Below are 15690 nucleotides of genomic sequence, written 5' to 3'. Positions count from 1 at the left end.
TAGCCTCGCCCAATTTTTTTCGGGCATTATGCAAATGTTGACTCCCGCAAAAAATATTAATCTTTATTAAAAATTATAATTGAAGCCACTAAATAAATAAATTCGCTCGTTTCTATTTGTTGTTCGCATCTGGAAATTTTTATGAGTTTCGTCAAGCTGTGATTCTAATCAGTTCAAACACTTCTTATTTTGTCTGCCTGTTGTTTTCCAAGTGCCTACTTTTTTCGAACTGATTTTACAATATTATTCAAAACCGGTTTAACGTAAATTAAACAGTTTAAACGCTGTTATCTCTGGTTGGTCTATCGATTCTTTTAAATTTATTGGTGCGTTCAAATCGACGTAAAACGATGCAGTATATAATGAGATTCACCGGATAAGCGTTTCCGCCGCTATCGAAAATATTCCAATTTTGACAAATCAGTTAAAATTCAAATGCGCCTCGATAATTTTGATGTTTGTAACTATTGACGTGTACAAATAGTGGCCATTAAAAATATGGCGAATGTTGGGCAGCTGTCAGTGCAATTGTATTTGTTTAAAACACATGAAATTTTATCGTGCGGGAGAATAATACATCGCTGTTGATATCTGCAAGGCTAAACATCACATTTGAGTTTTCAAATCAACTACAGCATGCAAAATAATCAATTAAAATGAAAATATATGAATTGAGTCGTAATCGTAGCGTTATTGACATATTCGAACAGTTGAATTAAAAAAAATAACGAAAAAAAAAATCGGAGGGGGCACCATGGTGCCCGCGTGGCGTGGCGTTAACTAACGTCAGATATAGACAATCTATCCAATGTTGATGCAGCTGCTAAAAGTGCATTCATCAACAAGACTTCAAGACGAACATTTTTGATGCTTAATAATTAAGGAATGATCATTACAGATGTTATATGTTATATTGTTGCGTATTGGTTTTGTGTGTCGTATCCCAGTTCTTATAGGAATTTTTGATCACACGTTACTTACGCCAAGTCGCAGCAAGATGTGACGCGAACTCACAACACAAGCTGTTTGAAGCTCTAAATCAACAACTTTCTCTATTGTTGTTGATATAAAGCTGTTTCGGTGCATCTTTTCCGGACTAGGCGGATTATGTACCACAATTAGGCGACTGGAAACAAACACAAACTCCGAATAAACAGATGAAACAAAAACAACTTCCCGGGATAGTTGTCACTCCAGGCATCGAATCGCGTCGTTCGCTCTTGTTATGTAAGATAACCGCGTCAAAGATACAAGGGTCAAAGTTTGACGTTGTCTTAGGGAGACAAATGCAACAGTTATGTGGACTGCGGAGAGATGGCGCCGCTGGCTGTCGTTCACTACGCCGGAATAACTCGGCTGCTATTTAATCTACACGCACAGTAGCTGCAAGTTTTTGAGATCAATAAGAGTTGAATGGATTGCTTCAAATAATTTTCACTTCTATTTCTTAATTCTTAATATTCTTATTCTGTTTTCTTCTGTTTAATCTCTTGTATTTTGCTTGCTTATTTTTGTACAATATGTCTTCAACATTCTGTTAGATTAGAGTTGTTGGATTTTCTCATGGGCTATGAGTCATCTCTGCTCAAACAACGAATATCGGTCTCAACCAGGCGCTACAAACCGACCGGAAAACATCATTCGTTACGTTGGTTTCGTCTCTCTCGTCTGTTTCTATGTATTGGAATTTGAAAGTAGTCGACGTTTTCAGTTTTCATTTACAGATTTTTCACTGGTTCGCGCAGGTATTTTCAAGGTCACAGCCCATGAGAGAATCCAACGCCTCTACCAGATGTTCAGTTGTTTCTTTTGTTTCGTTTGTTCCTTTTTTGCAAAACCTCCGTCCCGAAAGCACCCCAACGCCAAACGCCCCTCGGGACCACTTCACTCCCCAAATAAGAGCGTAAAAAATGGACCATGCCCCAAATATGTTGAATGCGTCCTTTAACCCTTCTCCGGAAGCGTGATAACTGTACAAAACAGAAGCGGAGCCGGAGCCCTCTCCGGAAATCGCCACAATTCATTGCAGAACAAGCGAACGGGACCACCTTCGCCAGATAAAAATCTCATCTAATTTGCATCGAGCTGTACCTCACATAGTAAAAACGAAATTGGAGCTTGGGTAGAATCCACCCTTCGAGTTATTGCGACACGAGTCCAATCACGCTAATGACAGGGACATGGGGTGCGAGCTTGAAGTTGATTGTATGTCCGGCGAAAACTAAAAATAATTAATTATGCTTCATATTTTTATGGATTTCAAAATTGTCACAAGTTTTTCAACACAACGTTAAGAAAAAAATCACAAGATTCGTAGATTAATAGATATTAAAATAAATAAATGAAGGATAATTATAATAATCATTATAATAATAACTACTATAAGAGCACGATCATCCGATCAGTGAAGTTAAGCAAGCACGTTTTAGTATATGTAACTTCAAAGCTTTATAGCTTCGTTACTTAATAGAAATATCGTAATGGTGAATAATTCCGGCCTCGATGCCGTACCCTCATATACAATTTTTTAAAAAATTTTTTATTTATAATGATAATAATTTTATCATTACTTAATAATACTCTTTTATGTCGGTATTAATTTTGTCATGACTTAATAATAATATCCGTAACGGTACATTAATCCGGCCTGAATACCGTGTAACCGGGCGTGTGGAATATATAATAATCCTGTGACTTTAGAAGCTGAGCTGGGTGTACTCAGCGCAAGAACTAATCTTCGTTAATGATTGTAATTGTGAGTGACGTGGTGGTCATCTTGGGCCATTAGCGCCCCAAAGACGTGACCCGTGCCGACACACCCTCGCATCCGCGAAGATGCAACAATGAGCGTCCGTTCGTCGGCAGTATCGTCCAGGATTCAACTCAGTAGCCGCCGCAGGATCGCGCAATCCTCCCGCCTTCGTTCATTCCGCGTCCACCTTCTCCTGCTGCAGCAGGCAGGCTCCTCTTCCAGTCACAATCGAATCGGTGCGGTGTACACAGCACGTTCTCTCGCCGAAATTTCACTTTCTACACGTTCCTGCTGAAGACGTTGACTCGTCGAGAGGAGACAGATCGGTCGAATCCAGTGTCCGAAAGATAATAATGTGCATTGAGTAGTGTTATGTGTTCGGTTAGTTGTTTGTTTTGTGTTTTGTGTTGACAGCAGCACGATGAGGAGGGTTGAATCGACGACGTTGGTGGGAATTATCGCATCTCTTTGCCTGCTGGTTAATTCCGCACAAGGTGAGATACTGTTTGTGTAATCGCGCAAGGAACTTGCCCAATAAATCGTAACAATCGAGAAGAATCTCTGATGGTGGAAATTCGGATGCCGACTTAATAAGAGTTAATCGAGTTAGTGCGTCCATTAGTTTCGGTTCTGTTTGAAAACACAACCCATTTACAGGGGTGCCAACTCTAAATTAATTACGCACCACGAGCGAGCGCGAGCAAAATGTAGGTACTCAAATTGCTCGGGATGTCACGTCGCTTGGAGTTTTGTATTTTTTTGGCGAGCGGTGTCAGATCTGGTGGACGCGGGGGATGACAGTTGTCATTCATGAATCGTCGCCGTCCTTGAGCACCGTTCCGCAACGTTTCGCACCGATTGTACATTTTAGACGGTTATTATATCACAGCTTGCCGCTTCCCGCATAATAGAAAATACAAAGTCGAATTAGCATAAGTTTTCCAGGTCTGTAATTGCGTTTCAGCCGACTGAAATGTCAATAATCAGGAAATTCTAGTGGAAATATGGTAATGTCGGTTGCCGGTGCGAGAAACGACTGTCACGTCGCCAGCGAAAAACTCGCTCCGTGTGCACTCGCACGCAATAAGTGTCGGACATTTTCATGTAAAAAGGGACGTGTCGCAATACGTCGTATTGTTGGTCGGAGTCGACAAACTTGTACATAAACTAGCAAAGTTTTACCCTTGGGATTAAATTATGTCTGACACCCATGAATAAGTTTTGACATTAATGTATGAGAGATAGAATATCGCATAGTTAGTGCGTGTTATTGTCTTGAAGATAAAGCAAAGAAATTAATGTCGGGTTAAGTGTACACGAGTTCTGGATGGCAGAAGTCGCCATTAAGACGTACTTTTGATAAATTGCTCCATGGGAAAGTCTCCTGTAAAGTGCCGACGTGTCACTACTCGGTGACAGCATGATGACGCTACATTTATAATTCAAGAGTAAAAATATGCAGAGATTTTCTTTGCAAAAGTACGAAAAAACTTTCATTTATTGTAACGAAAAGGAATTTCGTGCAAATTGAATTGTCAACCAATCTATCTAATTTCTTTTAAAAATAACGTGATTTTTTTAAAGATATTGAATGGCAACTTTCCATTTTAAAATGGCAACATTATTTGAAATTCTTCTTTTTATGTATTTTGTGCAAGTTGCTTTTAATTTGTTCAATATTTACTACAAATAATTTTTAGGAATTGTTTAGATTCCGAATGGCAACTTTTTCAAATGGCAAGTGGCTACATGCATTTCTAAAAAACTGAAAACATAACGAAAATAAGAATGTGTCAGTTTTCGTTGATGGATTTTTTTAATGAAAAAATATTCTTTACAGTGTGGAAGTGAAAAATGAACAGATAAAAAAATATATGAAACATTTCTTTTGGTGTAACATAATTCTTAAAACGCATTTTAAAATTCTCTACATTTTTCTGTGGTGTATTTTACTTTTAACAAATCCCCAAAGAGAGTCAAGGACTTCAGATCTGGAGCTCTCGCTGCAACAGCGCAATGCGAGATTGCACCATTCTGTTGAAACTAGACGTTGCGTTTAGTTATTTACATCCGGAAAGAACATTCAGCTGATTCTTAATTTCTTGAAAAGAGGAATCTTTTTTTATAAATGAATTTATAAATCAGGAGCAAATTATTTCATTAATATATGTCAATGAGGAGCTGCTCTTTTGATCTCAGTTTAAAAACTAGTATCGTTTACAAAATAGCTTAATTCCATTTTTTGAGTTTCACAGAGTTCTACTTTAGGACCTCTCCTATAAATCCAATATTGAATTTTATTGATATTTCTTTGTCATTGTCAAACTTTGCTTCCCTAAATCTAAACTCCTCAGTCTTCAACATCCACAAACATTATTGTCATTTAAAAAATATTCATATTTTGATAATTTAGTATGTATTTTGAAATCAAATTATTTTTATCTGCCGAATGTTTTTATTTGAATTTCTATTTTAAGGCTTCAAATTTAAATGGAATGTTAACGAAAACACGAAAAGAAAAAACTATCGGAAAAACAAGTCATAAACCAAATTGAGCAAACTTATCGCTTAGTTTCCCATTTAAATTCCTTCCCTAATGACTAACATTCCCCACATTGGCAATATTGTGTCAGCCTGAACCTGAATCACATCTGCAACTTATCGCCCGATCTTGACACATATCTCCGCGAGCGGAAATATCGCACACGTAACACCGCCCGTACTTCTTTGTCTTGCCGACGAAAATCGTGTTCTAATCTCCACTTTCACTCTCCCAACGACCTTGCCTTCGGACTACAAGAATTGAGTCAGTCTCGAGGCAATTAACGAAATCCAGTGTCGGCGTCAGGTCTTCGCAATAACAATCGATTTTCTTCGTTTTTTTTCTTCTCCTGGACTAGTCTCAGTTCAGCCGTGAAGCAATTATTCCGAGAATACTTTCTAGACGTTGAAAAAGCCCAGAACGGTGGATTTTCGCGCAATTTCCAAACGCCACAATAAGCGTAGAAAGTCTGATCGATATGGCATGACGGTAAGTGTCAAACAAACAAAACTGCATTAAGAAATGGAGCGTGGATAGGAATTTTTATCGCCGGTACTTAGTTTCCTATGTTATTATGTGTAATGACGGAAATAACAGTTTTTTAGAAGGAAAGTGGGTCTTAAACGGTTTCCATGCGGAATGACGCTTTTTCGGAGGCGGCTAACGGCGTTGCCTCCGGGGGCGGGCTAAGACCGCTACTGTTCCTCTCACACCCATCATTATACACAATTTGTTCCACTAATGTCATTGACGTGATGCACTTGTCTTCGGACATTTCTAACGTCTTTATTTAATTCTGGAGCCCCTCAGGGGGCAACACTAAACCCCATCCTATTCCTGTATCACAAAAAAAATGTACAAGTTTTTGATGGCACGACTGGGACCATCCCTCTGTTGTTATTTTTTGAGTCACACTGTATACATATAAACCAATGGAATTAACTGGACGTGTGTTCCCACTTGCAAATTTACATTAGCAAAATATTCAAATCTAGTCGGTTGGCGGTTTATTTGCAATTAACTATGCACTATAATTAATGGGTTTTAATTGTGGGTCCGGGTGGAGGTTCAAGGTCAGTCCTTTTAAGGACGGACGTCATTGAAATTTTTATTAATTCCGGGTCCGGCGTTGGTTTACCTCGACCATTTAGGGAGATGCGATGTAGTTTTAATTATTCACCGGTAATGGGTTGCCTGGTGGAAAAAACTTCAGTGGGAAAGGATGTTCTGGGAGGGTCCGGAAGGACCAAAAAACCTGGCGCGTTGTTTGCGGATTAGTCAAGTTTGGAAGCTTCGACGGTCGCGTAACAGTCCCGACCTGGCATCAGGTGATTTTTTGTGTCGCCGGCCAGATTTGTTCGGTTGTTTTCGGGCTTACCTGAAAGTTTGGATAAGAGCTGCGATACGTATTTCGTCGGAAAAGCCGGGGGTGAAGTTTTCCGCCGAGCGGATCCCGCCGTCCATTTGTCGCCGCCGCCATAAATCGGCGATGCGAAACTTTTAATCTCTCAATATGTTAACGTTATTAATGAAGATAAAAGTTTATCGTCCATTCGGATAGTACCCCGGCCCGCCCCTAAAAAAGCGATAAATTTTAATCCGGTAGGCTCCGGCAACGCTCGTCCGATAAAACGGACGTCATCGTGAGTTGTTCTCGTAAAGTTAATCCTAACACATCGCTTTCATTACAATGAATTCGGTTTATTGTTCGTCGACAAGATTTCAGGCTCCGCTGTTTCGTGAAACGTTATCATACTCCGGAGCTCGTTTTCAGCCAACTTTTAAGCCCCAAACTCCGACTTACGGCGGGTGTAACTCTCTTATCTCGACGCCGGCACCCCTACCTGATGCACGGTGTCACTAATTTTTACGTGAACAACATGATATGACATAATACAATTAGAAATAGGTTCGGTATTGATGAAATTGGCGCGCATGGGTGGTATTAGTGTTGACTATTTCCCAAATGGATATTCCATCGATTGAAATGACCGATGCCTCTAACTAGAAACTAGCAGAAACTGATCTGGATTTAATCCAAATTACAAACAAGGATTTCATTACATTTCGGCTGATTTCTCTATTTTCCAGAGATGTTCATACTGTTTCCCGTTAACTATTTAACTGTAGCAGTAAATTAGCTTACAAGATTTACCTTAGTAGGAGATCATGTGTTACGCTAGTTTAGGTCGTGCATTCAGTGTATTTCTCTAAAAAATGTAATAAGGAAATTCTTTCTATTTATATTTTGGCGTATATATTGGCGTATTTGGCGTACATTTTATAAAACATGATATACAAGGGTGTATTTTTAAAATGTGCCGAAATTTTACCTACGGGGTTGTAGGACAACGTAGAAAACTAAAAGCAATTTAAAAAAATTGTAGCTCAAAAAATAAATGTCATTTTATTTTTTGACATAGGATTTTTTAAATATTTTTTCCGACTTCTACATGAAGCCAGTAGCTAGTGATTAAAATAACTGCACAACTTTCAAAATCACCCTGTATAATTGCAAAACATACCTACTCGTACTTACAAAATCTATCCAAATTAAAACTGGTTGACAGACGAATAATTATAAAAAAAATCGAATTTTGTTCACAGCGTTGTTTATACTAGTCATTGTATAGTCATAGTCATAGTAACCCTTTCGAAAACGAGCTACATTAATTTATTAGTCTACGTAATCTTCTACCTTAAAATACATAATTCCTGGTTTCTTAACATTTCTTAAATAATTTGTTATTTGGAGCAAAAATGGTTTTATGTGATTTGGTTGGTTTGTTTGTCTCACTTCGTTCGGCAGCCCTAAAGTACCAGCTTCAGCACATGAAACTTCATTTTTGCTCCTAATAACGTAATATACTATTTTCTACCCCCTTCTCTAAAGTGCCTCATTTTGCACTGATTGTATAAAACGTCACTTTAAATACGAGTGTTCACTAGTCACGACTTGATGTCCATTCAAGCATTTTCGCTACGCTCGTGTCTAAAAAAACTCGTGAGTAAAATGGCATTTATAAACCTTGGTGCATAATATTGTATATTGTTGTATATTATTATTCTAAATTAGTATGTTTCAACACGTTTAATGTACCAACGTACTTTTTTGTTCTAAATACTTTTTTTATTTTTTCTCTCGTTTGGTATTGATTGGAAATGGTTTATTAAAAAAATCATCTTGATATAAATATCATGAGAAAAATATAAAAATAATTGTCCTTGGTGTTTTCTGTTTTTTTTTTCTTCATTATATTGATATCGACTTCAGAAACTGCAAAAAGATTGTTTATTGTGAAAAAATTATTTATTATTATATTATTAACAACGAGAAAAGAATAATGTTTCCTCAGAAAATTTTGCTCGAACATTCTTATAATATGTTTTTCTTTTTTTCTTCTTTTACTCGGTGCATAGACGTCGACATTTTTTCACATTTCTGTAATTGTTGTTTTTCCTTTCTTACAATAATATCACTAAGTTGCAAACAAATTATTTATTTTTATTTTAGACGGATATATTCACTTTTATTGTTTGTTATTTTATATTTATTTATAACAGTTTTCCTCCAATTTCCATCACATTTATTTCTATTCTGTTACGTATGTTCTTTTTTATGTTTTTAGTATAAATATTTTTCTTTTAGTTCTCTTTCTTTCACCCTTTCGGTATTGATTGAAAAAAAATAATCTGATTCTTTTCTTCCACTTATCATAAATTTTCTTTCATTTATTCTACATTAATTTTAATATAGTGTCTCTCAAAAACTGGTTGGCTGCCGATCAAAATATGTATTTATGTTTGTCATTTTTCAAAATTTGTAACAGTATTTTTAACTCTCACTTTTACCAGAGTAGCATCATCTTGTATTTGTCTTTCTTCTTTATTACTAACTGTTAATTTATTCTTTTTTTTTCTCGTACGAAAATGCCGTATTTTTAAAAGGACTTTTTTATTATTCTCAAGGCAAGAGGAAAAGACAGGAGGAACATTAGTCAAAGAAAATAATAATTACAAAAATTTCAATAAATATACCGCACAGATGGTATTAGCGTCGATTATTCCCTAAGACTGATACATCTGTCAAAACAAATCTGGTCTTAATCCAAATTACAAACCCGGATTTGATTGCATTTCAGTTGATTAATTAAAACAATTAAGTCAAAGCTTATGCTGGTTTTGTTTTTAATGATTAATTCAAAACGTACTAAACCGGCATTCCAGTTGTAAAACTGGACGAATCTGCAGCTTTATAAGTCACCGTAATTTAAAAAAAATCAATGCATGTGACGCACAAGTGGTATTAGCACTGACTATTTCGCGAGTGATAATCGCTTTTATTTCATTTACTCTGATTAATTTACCCACAAAAGAATTTCTTAATAATATATCGGGTGTTCATTTAAATTTCTCCTCGAAGTTGATTGTGAACGCATCACGGATCAGTTGTTTAACTCTAACCTCACTTTTTACACTATTTGTGTTTTACTCTGCAGACTGACAAGTGGTGCGTTCACAAACGACTCTTCAACGCCAACTGTGAGGGTAAATTTAAATGAACAACCGATATTTTGAAATTGACATTAATATATTTTTTACGTTTCGGACAACTTGTTCTTCGTCTTTACAGGCGATGTAATGTAATATCTAAGCATTTAAAACAATGCAAATTTTTTTTTGGTTGCGTACCACGTTGGCTAGTGAGCGCCTACCCTTAACACGGCCTATTTCCCCTGCAACGACGGTCTCATTAATAAAAATCTCCATCGCCCACACAATAAATTCTTACAAACCAGCCGAAACATCCATCCGAATAACAAACAAGGATTTGATTGTGTTTCCGCTGATTATTTCATCGACACCTGCGCCATCTTCACCCATCCACTTGACTACTAATAAGGCCGTTAATTAAATCAACTGAGCTTTCTGGAATTCGGGAGCACTCTCCAAAAATAATTAGGTTATTTATCGGGTCCGTGATTACGGGATTCGTTCCGGGCGACGTATGAGTCGGAATGCGACGACTTAACGGCGATAACGGTTGCGTAAAGTGTTATTATTGCATCACGTAAGGCGCAGTATTGTCTACGAGTCTCGAATGGTGACTGCTTAATTATTGCCGATTTGGAAAAGTCTGCAGTCGATTGTGTGTCAGTTTGGTGGGATCCAAAACGGCTTAATTGGGGCAAACTCGGCCGGTTTGAGAAGTGAACGCGGCGACGAAAAATATCAACGAAAGAGAAAGTCGGAGTTAACCTTTCGGAGCCGTTCCAAGGCTTGGGAGTGTGCAGACTCTTAACAGCACCGCTTTAGATCACGTTTTTCCTCGTACTTGTACCGTTATTATTTTCTAGTTTTTGCAAATATTTTCAATCACGACTGAGTCAACGGAGTGGGGATCGACCTCGCATAGAACGTTGGATGCGGAAAACATTCCCAACGAGAGTTTTTCTACACCAGATTGTACATATATTAGGGGTACAAGTGAAGATCCGACACCGAACAACTTGGCCTAGCGCTTAGCGCGCCGCTTTGCATTCGGGAGGTGCCGGGTTCAAATCCCGCAGCTACCGTGTGGTTTTTTTCAGTGGTTTTCCCACACCATCACATTTTGATATGAGCACAGGTCTCATATCACAGATAAGGCCAGTGCTGGGTCAGTATTCACCCCTCAGTACCACCTACCACCCATCCTCGCCGTACCCAACCCGAATCTTCCCGACATCGTGGCTGAAAAGGCATTGGAGAGACTCGGCAGCCCCTCCATGAGTTTTTATAAACAGAACAAGCCGATCGCTTCAAAAAGCTGCCCCCAAAAACCGCCAGTTTATAATATTCACTCGCGCCGAACTAATGCAACACTAAGTTTCATTTACAATTTCATCCGAGTGTCGGGGGCGGCGCAATTCCGTCTGTTTCCAATTATTGATGAAAATTTGAATGAATCGGAGCGTAACGCGATTAGCTGCACACATGACAAGACACATTGTTCTAGACGGCGGAATTGCACCGTTCAAATCCGAGCCGTAGGTGTGGAATTGTGAAGAAAATGTCTGACGTCTGTTCAAAGAGAGCTTACGCTTTTTTCCGTACTTCGTTTCATCTCCGAGTATCAAATCGTAAGCAGATTGAGCCTGCAGAGTGGAAGGCTGCTCCTGCAACTGTTTACATTTCAACATTTTAAAGTGTTAACAGCGAGCTTGATCAGACAAAAGGAAAAGTAAAAAATGGAAATGTGGGGTGCTCGAGATGCGTAGGATGTTTTGTTGTGTCGTGCGAGAGCGAAGAGAGATGGCGCTGAGTAGGTAGGGACTGACAGATGGCAGTCACGTGGTAATTAAGCGTACAAGCTCTTTTGAAGCGGTTAAAACAATTCAAAAAAATTACATAAAATTTGGTTTGTTTCTCTAAGTGAGGAAATCCTTGAAAAGTTTCCGGCACGTCGGTCGCGCTAAAATTTAATTAAATTTTTATTTAACGAATTCTGCGCGCCCGTCGAAAGCCAATAAATTTTCCTACAAGAGAACACGTGCAATTAGCAGAGTCGCAGATTTTTAATTACATAATTTTCCAATTACTCAACATCCAAATTTAAACGAATCACGTTGCCGCCTTGCTATCAATGATTGGACACTTATTAAATGTCAAAAAAAATTAAACAAATTTACAAGAAATTTCTAGAGATGAAATGATGTTTTCGGCCCGGAGCAATTTTCGTAACAGTTTATTCAATTAATTCGTGAAAGGCGCCGCCTAAAGAACTTCTCTTGCAAATATTTTATTTGGAACATAATTGGGTGCGGATTTTTTCTACATAGGCGGAATATTAATGGGCAATTCATTCATTGATCTGGTCGCAAAATGAATTCGGTATTGAAAATGGAACGAGCGCTCGTTCAATTCCAAAAAGTGAGGCACTAATTAGGTCTGGAGCGGAATGAGGTGTTTTGGGCAGAGGTGTGCGTGGGTAAGGAGTGTGTAGGCAACTTCCATGCACAGGAGCAGAAATAAACAACAACTTCGAGCAAAATATAATGTGGACAGTTTTGGGTGGAAACGATTTTACACACATCAAGTGAAACTGTCAAAAACAGACAGACCAAATTTTAAATTGGTTGGAGTGGTATCGACTGCACAAAATGTTTGACCTAATTTCAGTTTTAAATTTTTTAAACAAAAAATAAGCCGAAAGGGTAGCAAGAATAGCTATTTGTGGATGAAGGCCAAAAAGTGCATTTTTATCGTTCGAGTCTGAATTTTTTTGGCAGAGGCGCAGCCGAGGCTTCAAAACAGGCGGAGCTACACATTAAATTTTTTAGGCAACAGCACTAACGACAAAACAAAAGACATCAGTGAAAAAATTACAAATTTATTTTGTATCTACCTTTTTCAAATAGATAAATTTATTAATACATATTAACAATTTTTTATGATATGTGTTATCAGCTTGCCAACAAAACTAGAAATTTACTATTTGCAATATAATTACTTATTTACATAATTTATGGTGACAGGACAATTATAATCGGCTTTGTCCATTTCGTTGCTAACTTACTAAACAGACCAATTGATGGAGCGTCCGAGAAAGAGTTACTTTTCGTCCGCTTGTGAGTACGAAAAATTACCCAGAGGGTGTGGCGGATCGAATTCGACTGGGAAAATCAGGGAAATTTTGCACTTTGCGGACTGTACTGATTAATACAAGCCCAACTACAGTCTAAAGTGGCTTAAACCACAACTAGCAAATAAGTCCGGTAAAGTTGAAAAGCTTTTTACCTTTTGAGCTTTTACAGTAGTTTCCTCGTTTCGTCCTCACTTGCCTCGTTAGAGCGAAACTCGTGCCCTCCTTCGTAAATTTCTTTCGCAAATCAGCCAGTGCGGTAAAATTTGCGAGTCCTGTCAGGATGGGGCGCGACCTCCGGATCGTCCTTCGCCCGCGGCTGTTGACCGACTCTGTCCCCCTTTCGGCTCCTTTTTAAACGAAATAAGAGCCCCCAGAATGTGGGTTAAGCCGAACATCCTGAAAGCCATTAATTTTCAGTTTGAGTATATACATACACGCCTCGGATTTGTCCTACATTTCCCGTCGCCGTTAAAATAAGCCGGGAAAATACACCGGAGAGGTACAAAAAAGAACACAGATATGAGGCCCCTGCAGAATAAATTTCCATGCAAATGCGATAAAGACGATGCAGTTAAAAAAGTCCGTGCAGTGCGCCCTGCATTTAAAGGCTCGCGCCTTCCAAGTGTTATTACGTTTTGTTTATTTAGGGGGAAATATGCAGAGTGCGGCGTTGTTGTGAAATATGAGGAGGGGGGCGGCGACGTAACTCCTTAAATATTTCCCTTTGATCCTTTTTTGTGCGTGTCTGCGAGGCGGCACACAAAGACGTGTTTTTTTTGTTCAGGATAAAAATCAATGTTAAATCCGGGATTAACGAAAACGGTCGGAGATGTCCTGTAGTGTCCTGGCGATAAAAACGGCAACGTTTTATATCCCTTCCAGGCGGTGCAGCGCGAGTAAGGAAGTAACAATTCACCGAAACGAGACATAATCCTGCAACTCAAGGATCATTCCTGTCTCGTTTGTTAGAATTTCCGCAGGCTAAGGCTTGGCCGAAGGAATTCCGATCCTGTTTTCCTTGCGGCCTGATTTGCAGGATTCCATCCCGGCGCGGCGCCGCCGAATTGCTAAGATACTGAAAATATAATCGAGAAGCTATTATCCCACTTAATTAATTCCACCGCTCTCATCACCTTGTCCTTTATCGCTCATAAAATATTCACCTTTTCCTTAAAGATTAACCGCTGATTCGAATGAAACCTCGACTAATTTTTCCATCAAACTTTTTTTATTGCATCGCGACGGGGTGGCTTTTCGTGCTCTGCGTCAAAAACAAAAACAATCCGTCGGTCTAAATAATTTGGTTTCTCTTAGTTTCGGCTAAATTGTCACATCCTGCTGCAAATAAATAAGCTCTGGACTACCCGTCGTGTCCAATCGTCCCACTTTTACGCAAATATTTTCTTCGCCGGGGGCGCTTTGATTTACCCCCCGGCACGTCCAATTTCCACTTTAATATCGGATCGCTCGTCTGGGGGTGGACGGCGGATTAATCGCGCTTGGGAAGTTTTCGGTTAATAGCTCGGGTCATTTCCGACCCATTATGAAGGGAATGTAATTACGTTTGGGACAGTGTCGTCGCAGCCGAGACGGTTTCTTTGGTGGAGAGTGTCGCGAAAAATGGAAAAATTAGCATTCCAGTGGTGCGACGTCTGTTCGAGAAATGCGGGGAGGGATGTCGAAAGATCCGATTTGAATTCGGACAGCGTTTGTTTTATTCCGTCTATTCCCGGTGGCTCCGGACGGGAAAAACTTCCAAACAAAATCCGGAAGTGAACAGCGAAGGGGAGAGGGTCTCACCGCTGGCATTCCTGCAAGTGACGACATGGCGAAATAATCAAGTCAACTGCAGACGTGTTGCCCTGTTACTTTCTCCGGAAGGCAATGTGGCACTGTTGAGAATCAAAAACCAAACACATTTTGGAAAAAAAACATTCCGATAAACTCAACATTCTAGATTGTAACAAAAATTGAACGGTTTTTATTTGTTGCTTTTTTATAAGAAAGAATTTGTAGACTTCTAATGGACGATCTATAAATTTGACTGCGGCTCCTTGTGCTCTCTCTCAGGTGACACCAAACACTATACTGCTTTCCGATTCCTGATTACATTTTCTTTAAATATAAAATAGCCATTCCTTAAAAAAAAGGTTTATTCCTATCACCCCTTTCCTTCTTTGTTCTTTCCTTCCCCCTTCACTTCCTCAAAGCTGTTTCTGTTGATCTTGGTCCTCCTCCATTCTCTTAACGCTTTCACTGTTTCTTTCTTCAATTGTTCACATTCTTTGTCCCACCACTCATTTTTCTTTATTGTTTCTTTTGCTCGCTTGACTATTACTTCCTTTTTTCATTGTTGCTTTTTCATTACTTCTTTCAGTTCTACCGCCATCTTCTCAACTTCTTTCTCTTCGAATCTGGCTTTTTCCAGTCTCCTCCTATCCTCTTCTACTCCTTGGTCATCCCATATTTTTATTGTCACCTCCCTCTGCACCTCTTTTGCTCTTCCTTTTTCCTTTTCTTTATGGTTCGTTCCTTCTATACTTATTTCCAGCGGGAGATGGTCCGACTCTACTCTTTCTCCTATTTTCAATTATTCTACTCTTTCCCGTGCTTCTTCATTCACTATTCCGTGATCTATTACTGTTTCCTCCCTGCTACCTATGTACTCGTAGGTCCATTCCCCTTCTTCGTCCCCCAGTTTGTTCCCTTTCAATACCTCCCATCCATTTTCTTCGATCAATTCCATCAATCTCTTCCCCTCTGCAATTT

General features: G+C 38.9%; 1 protein-coding gene across 1 annotated transcript in view; it reads left to right on the top strand.

Annotated features, from left to right (window-relative positions):
• Nucleotides 1-2917: 2917 nt before the first annotated feature.
• The window catches only part of LOC138137533 (uncharacterized), an 85080-nt gene continuing 72307 nt past the window's right edge, over nt 2918-15690 (top strand). Inside the window, exon 1 of the mRNA XM_069056977.1 lies at nt 2918-3246. Coding sequence (XP_068913078.1) covers nt 3174-3246 — 73 coding nt within the window. The 5' untranslated portion in view covers nt 2918-3173. The remainder of the gene's footprint in view (nt 3247-15690) is intronic.

This window comes from Tenebrio molitor, chromosome 8 (assembly GCF_963966145.1).
Source record: "Tenebrio molitor chromosome 8, icTenMoli1.1, whole genome shotgun sequence".
Taxonomy (NCBI): domain Eukaryota; kingdom Metazoa; phylum Arthropoda; class Insecta; order Coleoptera; family Tenebrionidae; genus Tenebrio; species Tenebrio molitor.
This window is presented reverse-complemented; position numbering and strand designations above follow the sequence as displayed.